This window comes from Ahaetulla prasina, chromosome 2 (assembly GCF_028640845.1).
Source record: "Ahaetulla prasina isolate Xishuangbanna chromosome 2, ASM2864084v1, whole genome shotgun sequence".
NCBI classification, from domain to species: domain Eukaryota; kingdom Metazoa; phylum Chordata; class Lepidosauria; order Squamata; family Colubridae; genus Ahaetulla; species Ahaetulla prasina.
In genome coordinates, this window is record NC_080540.1 from 221,513,441 (window position 1) to 221,528,431 (window position 14,991).

Here is a 14,991-nt window from a genome sequence, read left to right on the forward strand (position 1 = left end):
TTCCCTTATTTTGGGAGGGGGGAGTGTCTTGTGGGGACTCATTTCTAGCTATCCAGGGCCGTGTGCAGCCAGTTTGCTGCAGGTTTGACATACCTGCCTTAGTTCATAAAGCTATACAGTATTTTTATTCCACTAGATTCCAGTAAGACCTAAATCTGTGTGGGTGAGAATATGTGGTCTGTTTTTTACATAAATATTGAGCTGAGAATTCTCAGGAACAGAAAGCAAATAGAAAATGTGTGGACTCGGTTAGATGGGAGGAAAAGGTCTAGAATTTCAAACTTGAAGAAAATGTACATATAGCCTGACTTTGTAGGAGCCGGATATTTTGTTTATATGACTTCTCTTCAGTAAAGCACCTTATGTAACCAATGTTTAAAAAGCTTCTGTTGCAAGCAAACTCATGAATCCATGAAGAGTCAAATTTATTTTCATATCTAATATGAAATGTATATACTCATGTTTATTAATAGTTATGTTTATGTGACACAAGAAGAATAACAACAGTTTGGTCTACCTTTAAGTCATTATTAGTTTGCTTTGTTTTATAAGTATCTTGGTTTAAAATACATTTTGAAAAATTGTTGTTTAATAGGAATTATTCTAATGAAGGAATTGCATTTTAAATAAAAAGTTCATGAGATATACTCTAATGTAGTAAACCTTATTAACTTGTTAATGGTTAAATTTCACCTTTGTACAAATGCTGTTATTGAAAGTTAATACAGTTAATTAAACTATTTTTAAATGACACTAGCTACTGAAATAAAAGTTCCGAAACCAAGAGGGAGGCCCAAATTGATAAAACCACACTGTCCTCCAGAGGGTGACAGGTAAGCTTATTTTTAAATGTTGCTGTTTGTTCTATAGAGGTAGGAATATACCATATTTAATTGTAGATATAATTAAATATCTACAATTAAATTAAATAATTAAATTGTATATTTAATTCTATATAATAATATAGAATGCTATGCATTGGATCTAGATTTAACTGCCTTAATGCGGCTGAAATACATATTGTTACAAGAGATGTATAATTCATTGTTATCCACTATTTCCTTCTCATATGTAGAGAATTAATCCCATGCAATTTTCATATAGGTTGTGACCTTAATTGTGACCTTTTAAACTTCTCAATAACTTTTAGTAGCATGAAAGCATTCTGGGCAGGCTTTGTTGGTTAGGAATTCAGATCACTGCTTTCATAGTTGACTGCTTCTAAAAGCTGGTGTTACAGATCCTTGAAAAATCTAAATCTAAATCATCTGCCTAGTTACCTATGTGCTTATTTGTATCTAGATTAGAGTTTTGCCATACTTGCATGGATCTGCTTTTGAGGAATTCCCATCTCATTAGTACAGCAACCAGACTTCTAAATTCAGTTATGTCCAGTATATTTTGCAAGTTATTTCTGGTTCATCAATCCCATATTAGAATTGTGAGCCTTTGTACTTTTTTTTTTAAAAAAGAGCACTCACTATGTCATAATTAAATAGCCAACTTAAAAATAATGCAAACATTTACCACTAAATTACCATGGTAAAATAAAATCCCAAACGGAACAGTGAAAAAAGAATAAAGATGTTATTTTACCACAGAAAAATCTGAATGCATACGTTACCTAAAATGCCACTGTAGTAGTCCTAAAAAAAATGAGTCCAAAGGTGGATACCTTATGAGTATTTTTCTTACTGAGGTTCTGGACCCATCACTTGTTCCTATTAGTCCAGAGTTTTTTGGGCATCAAAATATTGATATGGCATCAAAATATTGTGTATCGTCTATTGTGTAGATGATAAAAAATAAATGGTGGGTTAATGGTTTGAAGATGCATTGTAGGATTTAGATTAAAAGATGATTGTATCAGTAAGAAAGATTCTCTTTTCCTGTTAAAATAGATGTTCCCCTCATAAAACTTGGATGGTTATTTTTTCTAAGTATCTGTTCCTTCTGCTTTGTGAATGGCTGACTTCAGGGCGTTTCATCTCTCTCAAATAGACCTTTAGAGTAGAAAATCTGAAAACTCATTCCAAAAGACCCAGTCATAAGTGCAATCGCAAAGAGAATCTATTTAAACTCTATAGATAAACAGACTTGCTCTCTTAAACAAGTACAATAGTTTTCTTTAAAAGAGATAACCTAAAATACCTAAAGTAAAGTGTATGCAACATATATCATTCTGAAATTTTGAAGAACATTACTTCAAGCACCTGGATTCTCCATTCAATTGTTTGTTTATTGAACTGCCAAAGATTTCACTATGTCTTGAATGTTTGATATCAACATTCTTTTAAATAGATGTTTTCATATCAAGAGGTAATATTTTTTTAGTGAACACAGAACTAAAGGTAAATTTGTTTTTTTTAATATAATTTTTAAATTTAAAAATAAAGCTAATATTTATTTTGTTTTGATATATTTTAGCATTCATGAGGAAGATAAGGGTAAGAGAAAGAGTGTTGAAGAGAAGCCACCCAAAAAACAGCAGAGAAGAGATGACGATAGTCAAAAAGAGGAAGACAAAATTAGAAAAGACCCAGATAAAAAGGAAAATAAAAAAGACACAGACTTGAAAAGGAAAAATACTACTAAAGTGGGATCAGCATCTGCCTCTGATAGTGAAGATGATGGAGAAGAGCAAGAAGGGAATAAAGTATATGAATTTTATTTCTTTCATTTCAGATACAGACAAATTTCCTTTATATATTGCATAGCAATATTTCTTGAGTTATTTATTTATTAAGTACTATCAGGCACAAGAAACCAGGAGCCAGGCTAGAGTTCAAAAGCATTGAGAATTTATTCTATGCAGTATATACAAGAATCTGATCTACTAACAATGAAGGCAAATTGGTGGCAGATAAGAGGGGGTGGACATAGATCTCTTTCGGGGTGGTGGTAGGGACTCCAGACAGATGATGCGTTTGACTCTCAGGCTCAGCCTAGTCATCTCCTACAGTAGGATGATACTATTAGAGGAATTTTGAGTCCCATGTTAATAGGAATGTTTGGGTTCATTTTAAATTCAAATATAAATACTGATATCACATATTATATTTGCTGCTGCCTTTTATTAGGATGCTTCTCATTCAGCTATACCTTATCTTTCATCTAATAACATTATGAAAGCTAAATTATCATGAAATATTATATGAAATATAATAACTGCAGTCATGGCTCAGTTGTTTCTTTTCATTTTGTTGAAAGTTTAATTCAGTTTTAAATACCTGGGTAAAACAGGATTTCATAGGGGCTATTAAATTTTAAAAATGCAGTGGAGAAGCAATGCAATGCAAGATAGATTACATGTCACTTTTCTTAAAAATGATAGAATTTTTATTCGGGATCATTCACCTGATGTACAATTAGTATAGACAATTGTTTCAACAACTAAAACCTTTCATTCCTATTCAAATTAAAATGAAAAAGAAGAAAAAAGGAAGAAATGTTCAAGGGGCTCATAGAAGAAACATTCTAAAAGGCCAGCATGAACGTGAAGTAACAGAAAGGAAGCGTAAACAGGAAGAACAAATGGAAGGAGAATCGTGAGTATAGTAGGCATTTAGTTTTATAGACATTAAATGGTTATATGATTAATGACCTTTTCACCTTCCAAGCTACAAGAGTAGTTCAGTAATTCAGTAAGACCCATGTACCCATTCAGTGTTGTATTAGTTAGCTTTATAACTTTATAATTTTTTCTTTTATTTATCTGCCTTTCTCAAGAAAAAATAATATAGCACACTCTTCTCTAGAATCTGGCCATAATTCTATGAGATATATTAGGCTGAAAGAGAAAGATTAACCCAAAGTTACCTAGTTGAGGATAGCTTTGTGCAGGATTCTCCCTAGCTCCATCATAACCATTGTGCCATATCAGAAGAAAATGAAGAACCAGCTAACTGACTTTATCTAAGATTTACATAAGAACACCAGTGTGCCAATTTCAATTTTTTTCCTCATGAAACTGATTTAAAAAATCCTACAATTAAACCAGAAAGCTGAATGCGACTAGTTACTAGAGAATTGCAACAGCATCCAAAATGTTCTAACATTTTATTTTGAAGTAAATAAAGGCTTTTCATTTCCTCTTGGTATTCCATAATAAAAAACAATAGGAACATGAAATAAGCACTTTTATTTTATCACAAGGCCATGCAAAATCTCCAAAGAATTATTTTTCAACATTAACCAATTTTCAAAATATCCATACCAAACTATAGAAACAATGATTGAACATGATTTTTGTAATCTGTCTATATATTGTTTAATTTTTTAAAAAATACAAAAATCATCCCTATTAGTGAATTTTTGTTCATGGGCCTTTTCAGATTGGTCTTACAAAATCTTTTTGTTTCATATCCTTTTCCAGTTCAAAGCTGGGACTCAGCTGACAAAAATGGAGAATTTATTCTGTGATAAGAGCGATGGGTAATCTAAATTATTGTCAGGAAGCACTAGCTTAGTTCTACTTTTAAGATTTAATATTGTTAAAATTTGGGATTTAATTAAAATTTTAAAAAGTTATTTGATCTACTTTTCAGTATTTAATAATTCTCCCTTCTGTCGCATATAAAAATTGCAAATTAGTAATAATTTTGGGAGATTTCTGGATACAACACAAAGCTTTTAAAGGCTGTTTGCAACCAAGGGCTCCATACCCTGCAGTTCTGATATACTTTATGAAATCAGTTATTACGCTACATTAATTATCTCATTCTGAATCAGAACAATGCTAGAAACATTTACTGAGATAGTGGCAGCACTAGAGAAAGAACTTTTTTATTAGATTTGTACAGTGCCTTTTCATTTAGGAGCTGAAGGCAATATCTGTGATGCTCCCTTTTCTGTTTTTACCTGCAATAACTCTGAGCTGGCTTGGACAGAGAAGGGCAAAATACAATAGCTATTTACAGCTCAATGTAATACCTCAGATTTTATACAAAATCATATGCTACCTCCCAATTTGATGAATGTTATGACTTACATTCTTTCTGAAACAAATCGGTCATTATTCAAGTTACCGTATATACTCGAATATAAGCCGATCCGAGTATAAGCCGAGGTCCCCAATTTTACCCCAAAAACTGGGGTAAACTGGGGACTCGAGTATAAGCCGAGGGTGGGAAATGAGGCACCTACCGGTTGGGGAAACCCTCCCTCCCTCAGCTGAGAAGGCTGGCGGCTCCCCCGCCCCGCCCTCTCACTGCACCGGCAGGGCTTCCCCGTGCCGTCCGGTAAAATGTGAAAAAAAGAAAAAGAAAAAAAACTCGAGTATAAGCCGTATATACTCGAGTATAAGCCGAGGGGCTTAAAAAAAAAAACCTCGAGTATAAGCCGTATAGACCCGAGTATAAGCCGAGGGGACGTTTTTCAGCACAAAAAACGTGCTGAAAAACTCGGCTTATACTCGAGTATATACGGTAATTATTTACTTCATAATGATTAACATGACATTGTACTCATTTTATTTTTTGAATCTGTAGTCTAATTTAAATTGAATATTTTGAATAGGCAGAATAGAGAAGAATGTAAGAAACCAGAAATTAAGAAGATAGAGAAAAAACGAGGTCAGTGGTCAAAGCTTGTTTTCCAATTCTTAAAGTGTTTTTTTACTTGGTAATGTAAACAGTACTAACCTTCTGAATGAAATTATATTAGCATTTTGCTACTTTTTTCATCCTTCATGTATAAATGCCATTTCCGTTTCTTAATTTCTGCCTGACTAGTAGGAAAAATTTGCTTTATGTCATGAAAGCTGCAATAGTCAAGATTTGCTGTTCCTGTTCGTATATTGTATAATGTTTGCTGTGCTTTGTAGATTGAGCTCTGACATTCCTAGGGACCAGTCCATCTTCAGGTAGTTAACACTTCTCAGCACAACCTACTTCCCAAGTTCTTGCTGTAGGAAAATACTGCAAGAAGAGGATATGTATTCTGCATTAGATCCCAAAGAAAAAATGAGCTATAAAATAAAATTGTAGGATCTTTATTATTATACTTTTGGGCATCCTCTCGTATGGCTTGGTTATCTACTTATTCTTTCTTCTATATGTAGACAACATAAGTAGTGTTGCTTTGAACAACTGGTTTTATTAAAACAGTTTTATTTTCTCTGTAAAAGCAAATAGCATTCCCTAAATTTCAGCCATATGCATACAACTTTTTAACAAAATTATTTTGATTGTAATTCAAGTAATTTTAATGGTTCATCCTTTCTGATATATATTCTGCCATTTACCTTAAAATATTCAAAATACTTAACTCGTAACAACCTTTTTTTAAAAAATATTTATAGAGACATCAATGGATTCTCGGCTCCAAAGGATACATGCAGAAATAAAGAATTCACTCCAGATTGACCATCTTGTATGTATGTTATATTGACTCCATTTTGTAATGAGCTTTTAAAAAACAAAGCTGCAAATTTTGTCACCAAACTATTTAGTTTGTACATAATTTGTTTCACTTTTTCGCATGATTTTTGATTCATTTTAGAGCAACTTGCTTATTTATACAATCTATTACTACAACAACTCTCATAGACTTGAGACACTATGTAGATACTAAAGTAGCAGTAAAATAGAATTATAGTTTAAAACTTCAGTGAATAATGAAATTATTTAATTGTTTCTTCTGTAAAATTAGATTAAACTCATGCATATATTTAATTATGTCTTGCCAAATTGGTATGTAGCAGTAGTGAGTTTTTTTCCCCTAAGAAATGAAGCCTTTGGATCTTATTATAATAGGATGTGAACAGATGCATTGAGGCTTTGGATGAACTTGCATCACTTCAAGTAACAATGCAACAAGCTCAAAAGCATGCAGAAATGATTTCCACACTCAAAAAAGTAAGTAATAACCTTTTATGAATTTTCATTATAATCTTAATTTTTTCATGAATAAAACTAGAATTTAGTACTATGATTGATCCATTGGTTTATCCATTACCAACTATTTTCAAAAAATATGGCATTCCATAGCTACATGTTGTACTCTCATTTATAAATATATGCTTCTCCTTCCCAAAATATCTTTTCAGATACGAAAGTTTAAGGTTAGCCAGATTATAATGGAAAAATCCACTATGCTCTATAACAAATTCAAGACTATGTTTCTTGTTGGGGAAGGCGATTCTGTTCTTTCACAAGTACTAAATAAGTCATTAGCTGAGCAAAAACAGCATGAAGAAGCAAACAAAACCAAAGAACAGTGGAAGAAAGGCTCAAACAAGAAATCTGAAAAAGACAAAGAACAAACAGGTCTGTGCAATTCATGAAAAATGTATATGTTCATTGTCCCAACTGTAATACATACAGTCTTTTACATGTCAGTTTGAGAGCTCTGAATTAAGTATAAAAATGAATTTATATTGAAAATCAGAATGTAAACACTCTTTCACATTAAATTTTGGAGAAGAAGTAAAGCATATGAATGTTTAAAAAAACATTTAATAGTGAAATGTACACACACATACACATAGATATATGATATTATCATTTTTAGGCTATGCAAATCATATTTTGGGTGGGTTGTCATTTTTTCTGAGGCTGTTGTAACTTCATACTTTTGTTAAATAAAAGGTCATAAGTCAAGAATTCCCTGTAAGGGAATCTTAAGTATATTACTATAAGTACTACAATAAATAACAAGTTGGGACATAATTAAATTGGGTCTAACTTTGTGCTCAATATCCCTCAGCTCAAACTAGAAAGAGAGTACAAGGCTGTAGTTATTCTGATTCCTCCTGTACATCAACACAATGTCCAAAGCTTTTCTACAAGGCTAGATGTGTTAAGCTTCCATCTACCTTTACAGGATTTAGAACAGGGGTGTCAAACTCAAGGCCCGGGGGCCAGATCCAGCCCACAGGGTGGTTAGATCTGGCCTGCGGGGCAACCCTGGAAACAGCAAAGGACTGGCCCACAGTGCCTCTGCTAGCGAAAACGGAGCTTGGGAGGGTCGCATGTGGCTCTCCCAAGCTCTGTTTTCGCTGGCAGAGAGCTGCAGGAGACCATCACAGCCAAAAACGGAGCTCAGGGGCCCATTTTCTCTGGCAGAGTACACGGGCCACCACAGGTACCCCCGATAAGAGTGATGGCGAATTGGCCACACCCACCCTGGCCATGCCCACTCCATCCCCCTGAGATCAAACACAACCCTGATGCTGCCCTCCGTGAAATCAAGTTTGACACCTCTGATTTAGAGATTATTTATAAAATGTATCTGAAATTTAATAAAAATAAAATGTTCCTAAAATTGAATAAAAAATTATTCTCGTTTCGTTCACAGTGAAACAATGGTAAATCAAGGCTTAAAATAATCCTATTTGCACCGATTTATAATTAACTGTTATTTTTTGTGTAATTTAACATGCTGATAAAGTTTTTTTTTTTTTGGAAAAAAACATTAAAGGCACAAAGGTAATGAATGGTGCTTCTGAAGGTCAAGATACAAACCAGTCACAACAAAATGGGGACACCACAGATGAAAAAAAAGAGAAGCTAGATTCTGGCAATAAGAAAAAGTAAGTAGTAGGTTTCCAATCCTAAAAAATTAATGAAAATATGTGCTATTTCAGCAGTCTTTAGGCAGTTATAAAATGTGCATAACCAACTCATGAACAGGAAAGTGGATGAGTTAGAAGGCTACTGATTGTGATAGTACTTTGGATTTGGAAAATGACCAACTAGGCAGTACTCTAGTGAAATGTGAATTTTCAATCTTGATTCCACTCTTTCCAATTTTTCTCTGAAAATTAGTATGTTTGGCACAAAACAAGGAAGGACAAATTCTAGAACTACTATAATCTTAATATTTTCTTCTGTTTTATATAACTTCTTGCTTGCTTCTTCTGAACAGCAGAAATGAAACATTATAGATTTATATTTAACAGTTATTTTTTTATATATACTATACTTAGTATAGATATTTTATAGATCAAACACACTTTTATAAACAAGCAAAGTTATATATTTTAGAAATATACAAAGGATTTTTATCTGCACAGTTATTCAAAGTGAAGTTTTCCATAACTGCTACTGTGTTTCTTCTATAGGACGTCTAGTGATGGAAGAGAACAAGAAAAGACGAAGGGTTCCACCGCTGAAAATGAATGAATGACACATAATTTTTTATAAAGTACATATTAAAGAGGATTTAAGGGTTGGCAGCTGGAGAATGCTATAATTTTTAAATAATTTTATAGGCATAATATTTTAATGTGTACAATTTGGAGGGGTATGGAGAGTCTACCTTTAACATTGTTTTGAAGTATTTAAACATCCTGATAGCATTTGGCTCAGTATTAACAATCAAAACAGTTCAGATGAAAAGAACATATTATTTTAGAGATTGAAAAGTGTTTCTATGTTTCAGGATTAGTTCTATAGTAACTTTACTGACTACTGTATGTTTTACCTTTTGATTAATGATAAGAAAAGTAACTTTTCTTTTAAATTGCCAAAATGCTCTACTTGCATAAATCTACTTTATCCATGTTTTTCTGTGTATAGTTTTCAGAGTTGTTGTTTGCCAAAGTGTCCATTTACTGTGTTTTGTAAGAAGCTGAGCAAATTTTGTAGCATTGGAGAAGTTATGTATGAGTATATTCATTTGGTTTATTAAAAAAGAAGCTAGTTTTGTTCTTTGGAGGTAATTGTGCCAATTTAATATGCTTTGACTTCCTGCTTTCTGTATTCTTGATACCGTACTAAAGATGCTCATGTATCTCAGTTGCCATTGATGCACATTGGTCACAACATATTGTCTTAAAACCATTTTTTAATTAAAGTTATGCAGAAAAAACCTATACATTTTAACTGGCGATATCTCAGTTGATTCCAGCCTTAGTGACTGACTATTGCTATATCAAAACTATATGCCCACAATGACTAGTTTAAAATATTGCTCTTAAAACTTCTTTTAACAGATTGGGTCTCGCTGTAGCATTTAAGGACAGGTAAAACTGTACAACCTGAAGTAAACAGGTTGTAAACAGGTTGACTTTCACATTCCACTCCATTTTGCTCCTTGTTGCTCCTTACCAGGTTAGAATGTTTTAACAAAAGACCAAATTATAGTGACTAAGGTCATAAATTTTGCTTCATGGCAGATATGGAGATTTCAATCCCAATGTCTCTGTGGGGAGGTGTTTAAGTACTGTACTCTTTTGGTGTTCATTTTCACAAGTTAAAAAACTATTGAAGTATTTGTATTATAATTGACAGTTAAAGGGATTTAACAAATTAAGTGTACTTTACCTAGTTGATGACTAGAATGTATTTGACTTCTATTCTTGTCTGTGAGGGGTGCACATATAATCAAAGGAAGGATACCATATAGACCGGTGCATGCAGTGTCATGTCATCACGTGTCGTATCACAACTTTTTCCCCCTTCACTAAAATGGAGGTGGCCATGGCTAACCTGCGGGCCACGAGTTTGACACCCCTGATATAGACTGCGTACTGCAGAACACACAGATGTGTGTGTATACATCTATGTCAGAAAAACACAGCCTGCCCACTGAAAACAGTGCAAAAGGGAATTAGATAATTTTATCGTTACAATCCAATATTTTACTTTTATTTTAATTGAGATTATTGTAATATAAATTGATCTGGGGAACTAAAGCACTGAGCTTGATTGCCACATGAACAAATCTGTATTTCTTGAGGCAAATATTGCATTCTATTTCAAACCTCTGCATTTCTTGTTAACTACGGTAGTTCTAATATTGCTACAAGGACAGCAGGTGGCAGTATTACATTTAAAATAATTGTAATATAGATCACAAAAGCACTTTTTGATGCCACGGTATTTCAGAACTTTCAGTGTGGAAATGGAATTATGGTTAGCCTTAACATAATCACATTCAGGCTGTAAATGCTGAAACTCTCCTGGTTATAGTGGAAAACATCGGAGACACCTTTAAGAATCCATGTACTTTTGGCTAGAATAAAATAACACAATATGAGTTACATAATCAATAAGCAGAACTTTGCTCAGATTAGTAGAATAGAAAAAGTCAGAAAAGAACTATGGGACACTCTATATAGCATAACTGTAGCAAGATTATTATATACACAGATATGAAAACAGGTGGTTGGTGAAAATGACAGTACTTGCTCAGAGGACTAGTTTTATTAGAGAAAAGACTATCTGTATTTACTGTATTGGTGACTGGAAATCCCTTATGGACTATCGCAAAAAAAGAGAACTTGTAATTTATGGATTTGATAATTACACAGGATAGATTATAGAACGAGGGTCATGATACAACTTTAGAGAGATTAAAGTATAATTATATTTACAACTTCAATGCTTTAATGAAGATTGGAAGCCAGTCCTTTTATCCTATTCTACATTTTGTTTTCTTTTTTTCTAATTTCAAAGAGTTTTGGTTTTGGTTTTGGTTCTTTTGCATTTTTAGCTTTTTCTTTTAATTCTCCCTTTCTCTTTCTTATTTTTGTTCTATTTTAGTTGGTATTAATTCTTACCATTGTTAACACTTTTAATAACAAAGTGTGAGCATGTAAATAAAAGATTAATGAAATAGGAAAGATTTTGCTACAGATTTTTCATGCATGCTTTTATTTTCCTAACTTTGCACAAACTATACTTCAACAATCACTGATTTTGCTTCTTTATGGACAAAAATAATACAGAAAAACAGTGGGGATAAAGCTAGTATTTTAATTGCTTTTGCCATTAATTGTATTAACCAGAAGCTATAATATAGATGTCGCGGTGGCTGAGGGGCTAGAGGCATTGAGCTTGTTGATTGAAAGGTCGGCAGTTCAGCGGTTCGAATCCCTAGTGCCGCGTAACGGGGTGAGCTCCTGTGACCTGTCCCAGCTTCTGCCAACCTAGCAGTTTGAAAGCACATAAAAAATGCAAGTAGAAAAATAGCGACCACCTTTGGTGGGAAGGTAACAGTGTTCCGTGCGCCTTTGGTATTGAGTCATGCCGGCCACATGACCACGGAGACGTCTTTGGACAGCGCTGGCTCTTCGACTTTAAAACAAAGATGAGCACCGCCCCCTAGAGTTGGGAACAACTAGTACATATGTGCGAGGGGAACCTTTACCTTATAATATAGATGTGGGGAAATGTTCTTATTAAACTTTATTCTTCCATTGTCTATACTAACCAAAGCCAGTAAGAGAAAATTTAGGAATCTATACTTTCCAAATTTCTTAGATTTATATAACATACCGAATTGATTCTTACTAGATACTGAACTTCTCAGACTCATTTTAAGCTGGTCTAGTATCTTGTGTAAACAAGTTTAATTCAAAATAGAGAATAACTATTTTTTTCATATACACATCCATTTTCACTTCAATTCTTTATTGTTTATGCTCTTAAACTAGCCTTTCCACCTAGATTAAGAAAGAATATATAAAGTGTCCCCATGTAATCCATGGGGGGGGGGAGATAGTCTCAAATTGTCAGAACTGCTACATGAGGAATAATTTAGTAGTCTGGAATAGCAATAGACTTAGACTTATATACAGTGGTGGGATTCAAATAATTTTACAACTGGTTCTCTGCCCTAATGATTTCTTCCAACAACCAGTTCAGCAAACTGCTCAGAAAGTTAACAACCAGTTCTCCTGAAGTGGTGCGAACTGGCTGAATCCCACCGCTGCTTATACCGTTTCACATAAGTTTCACATTTATATACTGCTTCACAGTGCTTTACAGCCCTCTAAGCAGTTTACAGTATCAGCATATTGCCTCCAACAATCTGGGTCCTCATTTTACCGACCTCAGAAGAATGGAATGCACATTTTCATAAGCCCTTTTCATAAACTGATTTGCAAATTGAAAAGTGAGTTAAAAATGAGTGTCACATTCTGCTACTAAAAATAAGTTTATTGAACAAAACACTAGTAGTAGTATTGTAAAACAGCCATTTTACTCTGGCCATTTGGATGGCAGTTTTCATTAACCAGAATATCATTTTCTTATTGGGAAATAGTTCCTCAGAATCATACCAAGGTGAGGAAATCTTTTTTTTAAAAAACCTAAAAATAGTCAAAAACTTGTTTTGATTCTTTCTTGTTGCTGTTTATGAAGTTTTTCGGTGTTTTTGTTCACTTCCTTTGATTTAACAGAGAGCTTGTTTATTCACACTCTTGTCTCTCTTTGCTTGACAGAGATTACCTACCTAGGAAGGCCACCTGCTTTTCTCTCCCTGGAACAACCTAGGCTTCCTGCCCCAAGTTCCCTGGCCAAGCTTCCCCTGCAGTCTACAGCCAGCATCTACCGTAGGGCACAAGCTGGTAGGAACTTCTAAAGGGCAGTATTGCCCGCCACAAGAGACTTCAACATACCAACTGGCCCATCCAGTTTTCCAGCTATAATGCCCTCTGCAAAGTTGGGCAATGGCTAGCTACCATGCACTTTCTATGGACCAGCCTACAGGTCAACCAGCTGCTTTTACCTGCAAAATAACATTGCGGGCCACACAAAACAATGTGGAGGGCTGCACTTTTCATTTCCCTGGCTTGCTGGAGAAAATCAAATGCTCCTGAAATCACTAAGGTATGCAGCTAGGCTGTAAAATATATAGCAGGTGACGACATGCAAAGCATGGCTTCTAGAATTCTTTGCAACCCTTTCATAATAGCTTTATTCAGTCATATGACCAGGAAGGATGAGGTCAGGGGAAAAGCTAAAAATGAAAACCCACATTCTCTGTGGTTTCTAAACTGCCTCAACCATCTATAGGGGGAATTACAAGTGATGTTTTTGTTTTTGTTTTTTCCTCCAGGGCCCCAATCAAATCCGGTCTATTTGTCAATATAATTGGTTTTTTGCCAGCAATTTTCCCATAGCAAAGTTGGTTCTGTTCTATTAAGTATTTAGGGTTTGACCCAAGATGACCGAAAAAAATCCAAAATACATTTATATAATTTCTTCCAATGTTCCCATTGAGCTGGACAGAATAAAAGCAGCATTTTGAAGAAGCCGCTGAAAGTAAACGCCTTGTCAAATTCAAGCAAGAGGTTCATAGAATTCTTAAGAATGGGAAAGAGCCAAATCCAATTTTCTATGCAGAATTCCAATTTGTATTTATTTCATTACGTACCCATGTATTCAATTTAAAATACCCATGACAAATGGCTGTTTGGCCTATGCTTCATCACATCAACTGAAGGGGAGCCTATCACCTCTCTGACCAATTGATTTTCATGATTACCTTCTGAATTTAATCAATGCAACCTAACCCCATCAGTTCTGGACCCAGAGAGAATTTTCCAGAAGGAAATATTTGTCAGTGTTACTCGGAGCTGCCACAAAAATCAGAGATACTAGTACTCTTGAAGGTTTTTTTTTTTTTTTAATGGCCCTTTTTTGTAATAGGCGATTTCACTGATGAAGTTATGAAACAAATTAGTAAATGAAATAGCCGTTACGAATTAAGGTGAATATACGTGTCCCAGGATAATGTTGCAGGATCCAATTTGGGTCGGTCAACAAGACCAGAGGTTTTGTCTTCCGAGTTTTCGGACTCGTGCTAGAGACCATTTTCCATTTAGGAGAAATAGCCATTCTTCTAAACCAGGCTGGGTTGATGAAGCACGTGACCAGCATTACCCCCTGCCATAATGCATTCAAAACAACTGTTCAAAGTGATGTGTTTTAAGCCAGGAGATCACAAGGATTGTCTGGCTGCTGACATGGAAGAATTAGCTGACTATATCATTGCCCAAGGGACACCCAAGTGATTCCTACATTCTTCAGGGACGCCTCTTCCTTGCCCCCCAGTGTTACTGCTAATGAGACTAAGCTGTACCGTCTCATGGTTCATTTCATCTCTAGTACCTGCCCCTCCTCTTTCAAGTATTTCATGTTCTCTTAAGAGAATCTGCCTCAGTTGAAGAGCTATTTGTTATTTAGCAGAAACCAAGATAATAATCTCTTCCTACAGTGTATTCCAATTTGTGTGCCTGTGTATCTGTTACCAAGGAAT

The 14,991-nt window shown here is 34.5% G+C and overlaps 2 protein-coding genes across 7 annotated transcripts in view; one reads left to right on the forward strand and one right to left on the reverse strand.

Annotated features, from left to right (window-relative positions):
* The window catches only part of PSIP1 (PC4 and SRSF1 interacting protein 1), a 31,975-nt gene extending 22,316 nt beyond the window's left edge, over nt 1–9,659 (forward strand). For 5 of the 6 annotated variants that reach the window (XM_058171437.1, XM_058171436.1, XM_058171439.1 and 2 more), the window contains 9 exons: nt 758–833; nt 2,428–2,656; nt 3,433–3,548; nt 5,518–5,573; nt 6,302–6,372; nt 6,756–6,857; nt 7,049–7,268; nt 8,422–8,533; nt 9,065–9,659. In XM_058171437.1, coding sequence (XP_058027420.1) covers nt 758–833; nt 2,428–2,656; nt 3,433–3,548; nt 5,518–5,573; nt 6,302–6,372; nt 6,756–6,857; nt 7,049–7,268; nt 8,422–8,533; nt 9,065–9,125 — 1,043 coding nt within the window. In that variant the 3' untranslated portion in view covers nt 9,126–9,659. The remainder of the gene's footprint in view (nt 1–757; nt 834–2,427; nt 2,657–3,432; nt 3,549–5,517; nt 5,574–6,301; nt 6,373–6,755; nt 6,858–7,048; nt 7,269–8,421; nt 8,534–9,064) is intronic. The other variant, XM_058171440.1, reaches the window with a different exon arrangement.
* Nucleotides 9,660–9,666: 7 nt separating this feature from the next.
* Nucleotides 9,667–14,991, reverse strand: part of SNAPC3 (small nuclear RNA activating complex polypeptide 3) — a 34,256-nt gene continuing 28,931 nt past the window's right edge. The window contains exon 9 of the mRNA XM_058171445.1: nt 9,667–10,959. Within this exon, the coding sequence (XP_058027428.1) occupies nt 10,938–10,959 (22 nt within the window). The 3' untranslated portion in view covers nt 9,667–10,937. The remainder of the gene's footprint in view (nt 10,960–14,991) is intronic.